This window comes from Heptranchias perlo, chromosome 25, assembly GCF_035084215.1.
Source record: "Heptranchias perlo isolate sHepPer1 chromosome 25, sHepPer1.hap1, whole genome shotgun sequence".
Taxonomy (NCBI): Eukaryota; Metazoa; Chordata; class Chondrichthyes; order Hexanchiformes; family Hexanchidae; genus Heptranchias; species Heptranchias perlo.
The window spans coordinates 24,943,635-24,958,421 of NC_090349.1; the positions used below are offsets into that span (position 1 = coordinate 24,943,635).

At 39.9% G+C, this 14,787-nt stretch overlaps 1 protein-coding gene across 1 annotated transcript in view; it reads left to right on the forward strand.

Moving 5' to 3' along the window:
• The window catches only part of zcchc8 (zinc finger, CCHC domain containing 8), a 26,334-nt gene extending 11,792 nt beyond the window's left edge, over positions 1-14,542 (forward strand). Inside the window, exons 9-14 of the mRNA XM_068005767.1 lie at positions 1,140-1,270; positions 1,670-1,812; positions 5,660-5,784; positions 6,919-7,005; positions 10,596-10,716; positions 13,007-14,542. Of these exons, the coding sequence (XP_067861868.1) occupies positions 1,140-1,270; positions 1,670-1,812; positions 5,660-5,784; positions 6,919-7,005; positions 10,596-10,716; positions 13,007-13,869 (1,470 nt within the window). The 3' untranslated portion in view covers positions 13,870-14,542. The remainder of the gene's footprint in view (positions 1-1,139; positions 1,271-1,669; positions 1,813-5,659; positions 5,785-6,918; positions 7,006-10,595; positions 10,717-13,006) is intronic.
• Positions 14,543-14,787: the final 245 nt, after the last annotated feature.

Consider the following 14,787-nt stretch of genomic DNA (forward strand, 5'->3'; position numbering starts at 1 on the left):
GCTTAATGGATGGGCTAAACACTGGCTGACTTATGCAATAGTACTTGGTCATCTTGGGTCAGTGGTAGCAAGCTCACCTCCTGAGTCAAAGTTGTGGGTTCAAGCCCCACTCCAGAGCTTGAACGCACAATCTAGGCTGACCCATCGGTGAAGGAGTGCTGCGTTGTCAGAGATACTGTCTTTTGGATGAGATGTTAAACAAAGGCCATTCTGCCTGCTCAGGTGGACTTAAAAGATCTCAGCAATGTTCAGAGAAGAGCTGGGAGTTCTTCCGATGTCCTGACTTTCAGTCCTCCCTCAGCCAATGCATCAAAACCGTTTACCTGGTGATTTATCTAATTTGCAGTTTGTGGGACATTTGCTGTATGCAAATTAGCTGTGAAGTGATTTGGGACATCTTGAGGACATAGAGAGTGCTATATATTTCTTTTTCTTCACTGCAGTGTTTGGATAGTTTAGTAATTTAGAAAACAAATTTATGATTTCTAATTGGAAATGCAATCTGCAGGCTCCCTCTGCAGTTTACTGGATAAATGTACAGCATAGTGTGGTATTGAATAATAGGCCCAGAATTTGATCTCTGATCTCGGTTGAGTCAGTGGTTGGGGTGAGGGACAGGGGCAGGCACTACAGTTTGCCTTTTGCCCCTGGGTTCATGAGAGGGGGGGTGGAAAATCAGTCAGCGTTCCTATTCCTAATCATGATCATTTGACCCCCCATCCCACTGGAAATTGGGTGAGGATACGATCAGTTTGGTTGTAAAATTGCCCATTGATACTCCATTGTTAATGCTTACATGTGAAGAATTGCTATATGGTTGAGGTACAGGAGACCCGTTGGCATACATAAAACTTCACCTTAGCATATGTCAGGAGAGGAGGTCAATAAAATTGTTTGGGGAGGAATGCAATTTGGAGGCAATTCAGTTTTTAATTGCTTGATCTTCAAAGACAGGCAAGTGAAACTGAAGCCCGTTGTGAATTTTTGATGACAGATAATGAACACATTAAAAATTGGCTTCTGCATTTTCCACACTTAAAATTCCAACAGCATGAGTTTTCGTATTTTTACATTTTATGTGCAATTGTTAACTGTATAAAATAACTAACCTTCATATTATCTTTCAATTGACTTAATAGCCACGTGATGTTGCTCGTATTAATGAAAAAAGAAAAGAGTTCATGACAATGGCAAGTGATTCACCAAATTCAGGCGCTCAACAACGGTATCATGCAGAGAGGTTTGAAAAGTTCAAACCAGGTGTTATCAGGTAAAAACACTCTTAGATTGAATTATCATAGAATCACAGAGCACAGAAGGTGGTCATTCGGCCCATCGTGCCTGTGTCAGCTCTTTGAAAGAGCTATCCAATTAATCCCACTCCCCTGCTGTTTCCCCATAGCCCTTCTGTGGTGGGATGTACTGAAGGGAATTACCGCAATGTGCCTTTTGCTTGTGTAATAATGCTGTTGCTTGCAAAATGGAATATCATTCTATTTCATTATGCTTTCATTTACAAAATCCACAGGAATATCTGTTCAAACGTGAAACTGTAAATCTCCTGTGGCATGACTTGCTGCCCAGCTACAGCTACGAATATTTATTGTTCATGGCATTGAATAATGTTCATTAACTCATGGGTTTTTGTTTAACTTAATCGGTTCTGCAGTGTAGAACTTAAAGAAGCTCTGGGGATGACGGATGAAACACTCCCACCATTTATCTATCGGATGCGTCAATTGGGTTATCCACCAGGATGGTTGCTAGAGGCTGAGCTAGAGAATTCCGGGCTTGCTTTATATGATGGAAAAGGTGAAGCATTCCAAATCTAAACTTTGTAAATATGTAGATACTAGAAGTATATGTGGTATGTATAACACTTTCAAATAAATATATTGGGGCATCATTTCACTTTTTTTGTTTTTCATTGCCTTATGGTAGTTGTGCTTTTTAGGTTAGCTGACACTTACTGGATACTTGGAAAAACCCCACAGTACTCATCCAGTTAATGTCTCAGATCATTCTGTTGCGGGATATGTTGAAGGGGATTACCACAGTATGCCCCTTGTGCTGTTGAACATGTTAAATGTTTACTGGGTACCACATTATTATCAATCATCATTTAAAATTGCATTATTTGGAGAGCAGTGGAAAAAATCTGAGACCAGTGAGGAACTCTGATAAGTACTTTTTACTGCTAGTACATAACCACAGAGTTTCTATGACTTCATAAGGATCTTCCCATTGTCAGACATGAAGTCTTTGGGTCATTCACCACTCTGCACCACTGAAAGAGATGCTGTTCACCTCGGTGACTCCGTTTATTAAGCCATGCTAACAGTTTAGAAACAGCTTGCCCATTAAAATGTTTTAGCTGATAGCCCCAATCAAATACAGGCCTCCATCTCCTGGAATGTTTTAAAATTCCTTTTTGTACTAGCTGGTCAATGTACTTGTCAGTGACTAAAATTCTGACTAAAAATTGTGTTTTTTTTTAAGTGGCCTCAGATTTTCCCATTGCAAGAAAAATCTCTAGCAACATATTAGAATGCCATCAGAGGCAAGATACAAATTTTGCTTTTTTTTCCCTTCTGATTTACAAATCCTAGACTTTATTTAACCAAATAAATATAATATTGAAATTTTCTCCACTACTGGAGGCTTTGACTCCCTTACTGCGTTATGGTTCCACAGGCAGTGGTTTCCTCCCAGTACTTCACACGAGTGGCTATTATTCACCTGTGAGCACTGAGCGTTGGCAATATATCTGACTACTGATATCATCATCAAGCCCTAACCTGTCTTCACCCACCACTCCTACATGTATACTTGTGGTTGGAATCGATAGCAAACAGGAGTGAAAATCTGACCCTTTTTTATTTTTCTTCCCTTCACTAACTCGGGCACTGAGTTTAACCATAATATAAGAACATAAGAAATCGGAGCACAAATAGGCCACACGGCCCCTCGAGCCTGCTCCGCCATTCAAAAAGATCATGGCTGATCTTCGACTTCAGTTCCACTTTCCTACCCGATCCCCTTATCCCTTGATTCCCTAGATTCCGAAAATCTATCTATCTCGGTCTTGAATATACTCAATGACTCAGCATCCACAGCCCTCTGGGATAGAGAATTCCAAAGATTCACAACCCTCTGCGTGAAGAAATTTCTCCTCATCTCAGTCCTAAATGGCCGGCCCCTTATCCTGAGACTAATGGAGAGGAAACAGCCTCTCAGCATTTACCCTGTCAAGCCCTCCCCGAATCTTATATGTTTCAATAAGATCACCTCTCATTCTTCTATCCTCCAGAGAGGATAGGCCCATTCTACTCAACCTCTCCTCATAGGACAACCCTCTCATCCCAGGAATCAATCTAGTGAACCTTTGTTGCACCGCCTCTAAGGCAAGTATATCCTTCCTTCATTAAGGAGACCAAAACTGTACACAGTACTCCAGGTATGGTCTCACCAAAGCCCTGTACAATTGCAGCAAGACTTCCTTACTCTTCTACTCCAACCACCTTGCAATAAAGGCCAGTCTTTAGGATTTGCCTTCCTAATTGCTTGCTGTACCTGCATGTTAACTTTGTGTTTTGTGTACAAGGACACCCAAATCCCTCAACACCAACATTTAATAGTTTCTCACCATTTAAAAAAATAATCCGCTTTCTATTCTTCCTACCAAAGTGAATAACCTCACATTTCCCCACATTATATTCCACCTGCCACCTTCTAGTCCACTCACTTAACCTGTCCATATCCCTTTGCAGACTCTTTGTAATCTCCTCATAGCTTACTTTCCCACCTAGCTTTGTATCATCAGCAAACTTGGATACATTACACTCATTCCCTTCATCTAAGTCATTAATATAGATTGGAAATAGTTGAGACCCAAGCACCGATCCTTGTGGCACCTCACTAGTTACAGCCTGCCAACCTGAGAATGACCCGTTTATTCCTACTCTCTGTTTTCTGTCCATTAACTAATCTTCTATTCATGCTAATATATTACCCCCAACTGCATGAACCCTTATCTTGTGTAACAACCTTTTGTGTGGCACCTTATCGAATGCCTTTTAAAAATTCAAATATACTACATCCACTGGTTCCCCTTTATCTACCCTGCTAGTTACATCCTCAAAACATTCCGGTAGATTTGTCAAACACGATTTTCCTTTCATTAAACCATGTTGACTCTGCCTAATCATGTAATGATTTCTTAAATACCCTGTTACCACTTCCTCAATAATGGATCCCAACATTTTCCCGACGACTAATGTCAGGCTAACTGGCCTGTAGTTCCCCGTTTACACTCCCTCCTTTCTTGAATAGCAGTGTTACATTTGCTACCTTCCAATCCTCTGGGACTGTTCTAGAAACTAGGGAATTCTGGAAGATCACAACCAATGCAGCCACCTCTTTTAGAACCCTAGGATGTAGGCCATCAGTCCAGGGGATTTGTTGGCTTTTAGTCTCATTAATTTCTCCAGTACTTCTTCTTTACTAATATTAATTGCTTTAAGTTCCTCACTCCCATTAGCCCCTTGATTCCCCACTATTTCTGGTATGTTTTTTGTGTCTTCTACTGTGAAGATAGATACAAAATATTTGTTCAACGTCTCTGCCATTTCCTTATTCCGCGTTATAATTTCTCCTGTCTCAGCCTCTAAGGGACCCACGTTTACTTTTGTTACGCTCTTCCTTTTTACTTCCTTGTAGAAGCTCTTATAATCCGTTTTTATATTTCTTGCTAGTTTACTTTCATTCTATTTTCTTCCTCTATCAATTTTTTGGTCATCGTTTTCTGGTTTCCATAACATTTCCAATCCTCAGGCATGCTACTCCTCTTGGCAACATTATATGCCTCTTTTAACCTAATACTATCCTTAACTTCTTTAGCTAGCCACAGATGGATCACTTTTCCTATGGGGTTTTTATTTCTCAATGGAATGTATATTCGTTGAGAATTATGAAATATTTCTTTAAATGTTCGCTATTGCTTATCTACCATCATTTTTTAATCTAACTTCCCAATCAACCTTAGCCAACTCGCCCCTCATACCTATGTAATTGGCTTTGTTTAAGTTTAAGACTCTAGTTTCGGACTTAAGTACGTCACTCCTATTTCTATTACTGCCACGACACAATCGACTAACTCAACACAGACCAGGGATTGAACCTGGTATCTCTCTAGCTGCATGGTTCTGAAATGGTGACTTTACTTCACAGCCTCTAGGAGAGCGAGGCAAAGTGTTTTTTTTAATTTGTTCTTCTGATGTGAGTGACACTAGCAAGCCCGCATTTTTTGCTTATCCCTAGTTACCCTGAGAAGGTGGTAGTATGTCTTCTCCTTGAACCGCTGTGGTCCTAGTGTTGGATGGTGCTCCCATGATGGCGTTAGCTGGGGAATTTCAAGGTTTTGACCCAACAACAACAAAGGAAAGTCAGTTTTTGTCCAAGTCAGGATGATGTGTGACTTGTTTAAAAGCATAGCTTGTAAAAAAAAAATCAAATATTTTCACCAAATTTTAAAAGAAACTGAAAATCTCATGCCTTATGAATGAAGGTTTTGTACTCTGTTCTAAAAGCTGAGGCTGCTGGCTTGTTGTCAGGACACTGTTTAACACATTTTAACAGTTGTTTTTTTTGTTATATATAGACTCTAGTGACGGTGAAATGGAGCATGACAAACAACATCTAAAAACTCGCCTTCCATCCTATGACACAAGTAAACTAATAGATTATGCAGGATTCAATGCTGTCATTCCAAAAGGGCTTCAAGATGTAAGCATTGCACTTGGTATACTCCAATCTATGTTTCCTCCCCACCACACCCCTAGTTTCTTCTGTCCATTCTCAAATGTGCTGGTTAATGCTGGACTTTGTTTTCTCCAGACATTGATCAACCATTTGGTACCTTTTCAGCCAAGTTGGTGAGTGCTTCCAGGCAGTTTGACCATGGAGCATGACGATCCTGTTGTCGTCTCGCCTTCCATATGTGCATTTTCCGATAGGAGTCACTGGGGAGTTATTAAAAACAGGATTCTGGTCTGCATTTTTTTTCTCTTTTAGCTGCAGGACTAATTGTGTTCCTAGCTGATAGCAGCTAACCAGCACAGACCAGGTATCAAAACTTCCATCCTCTTGGTCCTTATGGTCAAATACTACACTAGGTGGTGCATTTATCCACTGAGCCATCACAGGATCCTTCAATCAATGTTCAAGCAGTATCTGCCTTCTACAACACTTTAGTGTTAGCATTCAGCAAATGTAATTTTGATTTTCTTGATTTTTATCCTTTTTTTGTCTCCTATCTTTATTGTTTTTATGATTGTAAACTTTTATACTAAGAACAACTTTGGATCTTCAACCATTTGAATGCTTCTGTGAATCAGATGCCCTGAAAGTAGTCTATAGATTCCATTCCCCTGCAAAATAACAGCAGTGTCATGGTTTTCTCAGTATCCTCTCTTACTTGGAACCTTGTTATACAGTTTGTAGTATTTAGATTCAAACCTTTCCCATAACATTAAAAAAAACCTGAAACGAACCTTTTGCTGTTTAGCCACCAATGTGAGGCAGTGTTCAATGTGGAAGTTGTAGCCTAATTGACAATTTCTTTTTATTGCTTCAGGATAAAAAGTTTATTTAAAATATTTTGTAGAAAAAGTATGTAATGAAATTCAGGATTTCTGGTAGCACCCCTCATCATGGTTATTTTGCTTCCAATACACTTGTCTGTGAAACAAATTTTAGCTCTTGCAACTGTAACCACTATATGCTATAATTAAGATGCAGTATGGACAATTATGTGTCTGGTCTGTTTGCTGATTTTAAGTATGCAATGATGAGTGCCTGAAAGATTTAAGTTTTTTTTTCTAAGTTACTTATTTTGGTTATATTTTATGTTGTCTGTAGGAATGGAGGCTGTATGGTTCAATTCCAATGCAACCCCACCATCTGAAGGAACACTTTGCACATCAATTGAATGTTAATTATCCCACAGTAAGTTTAACATTTAATCTTTCATCTATTACTGTTGCTTTTTGTGTTGATTCAAATTTCTGGTTCAGTCATTTTTAAAATTTGAAACGCTGGTAGTTGCAAATTCACAAGAGAAGGTAAATGGCTAAAATTGACTCACTATGAAACAGGGATCAAAACTACACCTGGTTAACATGGTTCAGTGCCACACTAGGTTCACGTCTAGCCACTGAGCCATCAGAAGACCGTCAGCAACATTTACTGAGATTCAACTGTAAGGCACCAGATGGGGGACAAGTTTGCATCTTTTAATGGAAAGGCATTGAGCAGAGGCTAGCCACCTCCCAGCAGCAATGTCCTGCCAGACAGCTGTTGCACACTTCCTAATGACATATACAAGAGTTCTAAGAGCAGGTTTCCTATGGCTTGCTGCCTTGCCCCGGATTGACCGAGCAAATTTTGTGCAACTTCAGTTTTTCTGAAATTGGTGTCACAATTGCACATCATTTGTTCATGAGAGGGCAACAAAGCTTCTGCTCTCATTGTTAAAACTTCATTCACTGAATTATTTCAATAAGCAATTTTAAATGTATTTATAAATGACCTGCAGGAGTGAATTGGGTATAGACTGTGTCTCGTAGAATTTTATAAGTACAGAAGGAGACTGTTCAACCCACCACATCTGTGCCAGCACTCAGAGCTATTCACTTAATCCCATTCCCTTGCCCTTTTGTCATATCCTTTAAAATTTGTCAACTATTTATCCACTTCCCTTTTTAATAGCTATCATGGATTCTGCTTCTACCACTGTTTATAATGGGGCATTCCAACAACCTTCTGTGTGCTCATAATTTTATACAGCTCAATTAGATCTCCTGTTAACCTATTCTAATGAAAAGAGCCCCTGTTTCTGTAGTCTGTGCTCATGCATCTCACATTGTTTACTTTTTCCCCAAAATGAATTATATGGCTTCATCTGTAAGATGATGCCCAGCATCTTGAAAAGGAAATGTTTTAGAAACAATGCAAGCCACAGACTGTATAAACAATTGAAAATATTCCACACTCAAAATGGTAAATATAATTTAACAATACTTAATAAAATACACAAATGTTGAAACAGGTTTATCTGTTTTTCATAGAAAGGTTACAGCTTGGAAGGAGGCCATTCGGCTCATCGAGTCCGCGCCGGCTCTAAGCAAGAGCAATCCACCTAATCCCACTCCCCCTCCCTTTCCCCGTAGCCCTGCAAATTTTTTCCTTGCAAGTACTTAACCAGTTTCCTTTTGAAGGCTGTGATTGAATCTGCCTCCACCACCCTCTTGGGCAGTGCATTCCAGATCCTAACCACTCGCTGTGTTAAAAAAAAAGAAAAATTTTTCCTCATGTCCCCTTTGGTTCTTTTGCCAATCACCATAAATGTATGTCCTCTGGTCCTTGACCCTTCCACCAATGGGAACAGTTTCTCTCTATCTACCCTGTCTAGACCCTTCATGAATTTGAATACCTCTATCAAATCTCCTTGCAACCATCTCTGTTCCAAGGAGAACAACCCCAGCTTCTCCAGTCTATCCACATAACTAAAGAGCCTCATCCATGGAATCGTTCTAGTAAATCTCTTCTGCACCCTTTCCAAGGCTTTCACATCTTTCCTAAAGTGCTGTGCCCAGAACTGGACACAATACTCCAGTTGGGCTGAACCAGTGTTTTATAAAGGTTCATCATGACTTCCATACTTTTGGACTCTATGCCTCTATTTATAACGCCGAGGAACCCGTATGCTTTTTTAACCACTTTCTCAACCTGCCCTGCCACCTTCAACGATTTCTGCACATATACCCCCAGATTTCTCTGTTCTTTACCCCTTTTAGAGTTGTGCCCTCTAGTTTATATTGCCTCTCCTTGTTCTTCTTACCAAAATGTATCACTTCGCATTTTTCTGTGTTAAATTTCAATTGCCATGTGTCTGCCCATGCCACCAGCCTGTCTATATCCTCTTGAAGTCTATCACTATCCTCCTCACTGTTTACTACCCTTCCAAGTTTTGTATCTTTTGAAATTGTGCCCTGTACATCCAAGTCATTAATATATATCAAGAAAAGCAATAGTCCCAGTATTGACCCCTGGGGGAACACCACTGTACACCTCCCTCCAGTCCGAAAAACAACCATTCACCACTACTCTCTGCTTCCTGTCACTTAGCCAATTCTGTATCCATGTTGCTACTGCCCCCTTTATTCCATGGGCCACAATCTTGATGATAAGCCTACCGTGCGGCACTTTATCAAACGCCTTTTGAAAGTCCATATAAACCACATCAACTGCATTGCTCTCATCTGCCCTCTCTGTTACCTCATCAAAAAACTCAATCAAGTTAGTAAAACACGATTTGCCTTTAACAAATCCGTGCTGGCTTTCTCTAATCAATCCACCCTCATCCAAGTGACTGTTAATTCTGTCCCGGATTATTGTTTCCAAAAGTTTCCCCACCACTGAGGTTAAACTGACTGGCCTATAGTTGCTGGGTTTATCCTTAAACCCTTTTTTAAACAAGGGTGTAACATTTGCAAATCTCCAGTCCTCTGGCACCACCCCTGTATCTACGGATGTTTGCAAGATTATGGCCAGTACCTCTGCAATTTCCACCCATACTTCCTTCAGTAACCTAGGATGCATCCCATCCGGACCGGGTGACTTATCTACTTTAAGTACAGCTAGCCTTTCAAGTACCTCTTCCTAATCAATTTTTAGCCCACCCAGTATCTCAGCTATATCTTCCTTTACTGAGACTGTGGCATCATCTTCTTCCTTGGTGAAGACAGATGCAAAGTACTCATTTAGTACCTCAGCCATCCCCTCTGCCTCCAGGAGTAGATCTGCTTTATGGTCCCTAATTAGCCCCATCCCTCCTCTTACTACCCATTTACCGTTTACATGCCTGTGGAACAATATTGGATTCCCTTTTATGTTGGCCGCCAGTCTATTCTCATACTCTCTCTTTGCCCCTCTTATTTCCTTTTTCACTTCCCCCCCTGAACTTTCTATATTCTGCCTGGTTCTCACTTGTTTTGTATAATAGAAAAAATGAACTATGAGACAGCTGCTTAGTGGATAAGTGCACTGCCTACTGAGGTAGTGATCCAACCAGACCAGGAAGTTCCAGTGTTAAATCTTCTCTCTTTTTCCTGAGATAACTGATATCAACTGTGGCAGCAGTTAGACCGTTATAGTTGGCTTCCATGTACCTTGGGGGAAACAAATCAACAGAGTTCCCATTAATGATCACTCTCCACAACCCCTCTTGCAAAGTGCATATGTGTTGACATCAGGTGAAAAGATTGAGCTCAGATGAGAACGCCCCATAATTAAATAGTCCACCAATGCTCACTATCTAGGCTCGTACAAGAGAAATGGCCGCCTGGGTGAGGTGTCCATGGACTGTGAGTGCCTGTGAAACTACCTGAGCATGAGTCAGTATGAATGAGGTGAGGAAAATATTGTGGAGCAGAGCAATTTTAATACTAATGCTTCTTTTTAACCATTAATGTAAAGTAGAAGCACTCATTTTATGTAACTGACCTAACTTAATGGCAATTCTTCTTTCTCCCTAGACTAAATATAGTTCAAACAAAAGGGGTTCAGATACTGACTCAAGCCTTCACAGTGTAAAGAAGCGCAAGTCTGAAGAAATAGATACAAATATGTATGCTTTTGACATGGACATAGATTCAGGTACAGCACTTAAATATGTTCATGTTTCTTATTTCATGTTGCTTACCAAAAACATCTCGCAAAAATGGTAGATTCTTCCCAAGAAAATATGGTGTTGTTTAAAGCCTTGGATCCTTTGGTTTAGAGGGTTTCTGTACCAATACAGATTATTGAGATGTCAGTTTCTTCATGTGAAGAGATCCTGATTTCAGCTGTATAAAGAAAAAAGGGAGGGGGGGGTAAAAGATACCAAAATTGAGCTGCAATGCTTTCCTGATAGAGAAAATGGCAGGTCATTCTTTTTTTTTTGCACACTTCCCAGCTGTAAGCAACTAAGAGTAATAGGTAGAGGCCTGGGAGCAGGTTACCTATCTCTGCTTTTGACCAAGGAATAGACTAAATTAGGAGTAATAACTTTTTTAATGAAAGACCTAAGATTTTGGATGGAGCAGTTTATGTATCTAGTTAGAATATTTTGCTGCATAATTGTAAACATTTAAAATGACTGACATTTTTACATTCATGGAAACTCAGGGACATCTTTTATTTAGGGTGAAAACAAATCGAGAAATTGCATTCTTTGAGCCAGGACAATAAAGATTGCTGTGCGTGAGATACATAAGTAAATTTTGTTCATAAGCACGTAGCTCAGATTCAATCTGCCAAGGAGAGTCAATTTCCTCTGAGGAATAACTGTTTCACGTGTGGGTAGCTGGGAAGCCAGATCTCCTTGGGGTGTCCTGTACAATCAGCATGCCGGTGTGCATATTTTAGGTCTGAATGTATTAAGGCCGATTTAAAGGGAAAACTCTTGGGACAAAAATAAAGCATTTCCGTCTGAGTCAATTTGTTTGGTTTCTTTATTACTGGCACAGTACATGTAGGGCGAATTTTGTATTTTGTTGACTGTTTCTGCATGGTATCAATATATATTTCAGCAGGGCTGGCTGAAAGTCAATCAATATGTACACTTAAATTAGTATATATATAGCTGGTTCCTGTTGGTTGATAGTAATATCGCAATTGTTTAAATGGTCAAGCTTTTCTTTTTCAAATATCTGAACCACTGGTTCCAGACTTGTTCCACTAGTATTGCCTGTGTTTGAATACTGTTAAAATGTCAGCCTATCTATGTAATTGAGTGCTTTGGTTTACTACTATTTTTTTGTTATGGCATGTCTTCAGAAGATCTTGAAAACTAGTCAGTCAAGTTACATGGCACCAATCGAAGAACCAAACCTGCCTGAGGGTAGTGATTTTGATTGACGGTTCTGTGGCCAGAGCCTCCAGTTGGGAGTTTATCTGCAGTTGCCTGAGCCCAGCCAATCAGTCAACAGCTAGGGCTTATTTGATGAAATGCTACAACGGAGTCAAACAAGAAGCGAACATCCATTTTCACAGTTCATTGTATGTTGAGAGATAGCTCAGAGAGAAATGTCTCTCTTTTTCAAATATATATTGAAGAGCATATTCAAATCTTAAATCTTTTGTAATGAATACTGTTCATTTACCTGTTGCTATAAACCAACAATTTATCTAACATGCAAGAATCATACATTCAGTCTGCCTACCCAAGATGAAGAGAATCACATGGCAGCAGATGATACATTCCAGTAAGCTGGTGTACTGTGGCAAAGATTCTGTGTTTGATCTCTGGGTCTTGCTACTGCTTACCTAGATGATGGGGCGTGAAAGGCAGACCCCAGATTGTAGCCGTATGGGGTCCGCTAAAGGAATGGTTGTAGGGGCTGAACCTGAGTAAAAATTCAAGTGCAATTATCCCAGTACTTTTTTTTTCAAATCTATATACTGAGCCAAATTTGTAAGACAAGTGTTCTCATAGCAATTGTCTTTGGCTGTACCCTGTTATTGACAGATGGAGAGTGGAGAGATCATATCTCCTTTTGCTTTCTCTCTTTCTCCTTTTCTTCTCTTCCCCCCCCCCCAGTTAGATGATTTTTTTTCCCCCTCCTTTAGCATATGCTATTCCCCAATGAAGAGAGTGGACCATCTTTCTGTTAGTTCTACTCTGAAAACTCTTTCCAAATGAGACAACTGTAGATTACACTCTGCAGGCTTTGCATATTCATTATGGTCTATGCTAATATTAGAAAAACTTTGTTGTAAATACCCTGGTCTGAGGTACCAAACTAACTTCAACTGGCCTTTATGGAGTACAGTATCAATGACTTAAGATTCCTAGATAAATCAATTTACCTAAGAAGCAAGACTATCCTGAAATATTGTGACTCCTAACTGAGAGATCAATTTTACTGCTGTGTATCATCTCTGTACTTCATTTCTCCTGCAGGTTCAGAAACACCACCAAGACCATTCCAACTTGTGCCACCCGTACCTCCTGGTTGCCCACTAACTTCGACTCCCCCTCCTCTACCCAAAGGTACACCCCCTTCTACACCACCTACATTTGTCCCACCTGCACCACCTACTCCAACACGTCCCCCACTTCCAAAAGACACCCCTCCCTCTACTCCTTCAAATTGCTCTCCAGCAGGACATTCATTGCAAGAAGGAAGTGCCCAAGCTGTAACTGCTGAGATTGTGGATGCAGATGTCTTATCATTGGAAGAGCTGGAAGAACAACAGCGGTTGATCTGGGCTGCATTGGAGCAGACTGAAAGTACTAACAGTGAGACAGAAGGTCAATGTGATTCTCCCTTGACCAGGAATTCTGCAAATTCCTCACCAGCAATAAATCCACCTGACAACTGCATGGAAATTGAATCTAATGAAAAAATGGGGACAATCGAAAATAGTATGGGGAGTCCAAGTGCTGAAGCATCTTCCGTTGATTCTAGAGATGAACAAATCAATTCGGTGGGACACACTTCGCACAGGGAAGAGGACACTCAACCTGAGAACTCCAGAATGGAAATAGAGGGCAGTAGAACCATTCAAGATTCTACCTCAACAACTGAAGCATCTATTGGAGGAAACCAAGTATGTTTAGAGAAAACAGATGGGTCCGACACCAGTGCTGCTGTTTCGGAAGCACAACAGGAGAATAGGATTTCTTCTGTGCCTGATATGAGTAAATTTGCAACTGGAATCACACCTTTCGAATATGATAATCTTTCCGAGGCAACCGGAACTTACCTCAAACTCAGGAGCTTATTGAAGAATTCTCCAAGAAACAAAATGAAAAAGAAATAAATATCATTATCAGAGCAGTACTGAAACTTTCAGATCCAAGGCTTCCAAGTCATGATGTGACCATGTACTATATTGGAGCTTTTTTCACTAAGACCTCATTTCAGGAGTTTGTGGCCGAGCTGGTGTTTTCGTGAACAGATCAAAAATGTGGATGTCAGTGCTATTTTACTATGTAGGGTTGGTAATGAGTGAAAACTTGTCTGGTGTTAAGGAAAGAAGCTTTTCCTATGTAATATTCATTTTCAAAGAGGCGCTGTTGAAATTTGTCCTTCAGGCATGGTCTCAGAATTTTTCCGATGTGGATTTAAGTGTACAGTGGGTTTTTAGTAATTTCTTGTACATCAAATTATTTGTTTATATAACTGAATACACGTTTGTTTTTGATATTACCAGTGTAATTTTATATAATATACTGCCAGGGATTTTAATGTACAGTATTTTAAATTCTAATAACTGATCATTGAAATTGTCAGGGATTACCAGGGCTGTTTTCAGGTATTTTATGAATATCCACATATGCTTTAGTTTTTTAAAGCTGCTTCTACCTTTGTAACGCCATTCTTTGCAAGAAGAGGTATACAGCCTTGGATTACGGGAATATGATGAACAATTCTACTAAGACATGTTTTAGTATTTTGTGACTGCATTAAATGGCATAGAAATTTGCAGGAAATACTGTTGTGATCTTGGTCAGTTTTTATTTATCATTGTGACAAAGGGTTGGCTTCTGTACATTTCATTGCTAAACTACTGGGAAAGTTGGGTAGGTCCTGGGTACAACCTTTGGGGCTATTGTACTATTTCTTTGGGATTTATTTGGTCAAATGACATCCCTCCACCTGTACACTATCGTTTGTCTTTTTCTCGTACTAATGTTTTAGCTGTTCGCTTCAAGAAGGGAGTTCAGCACAGTTGTGT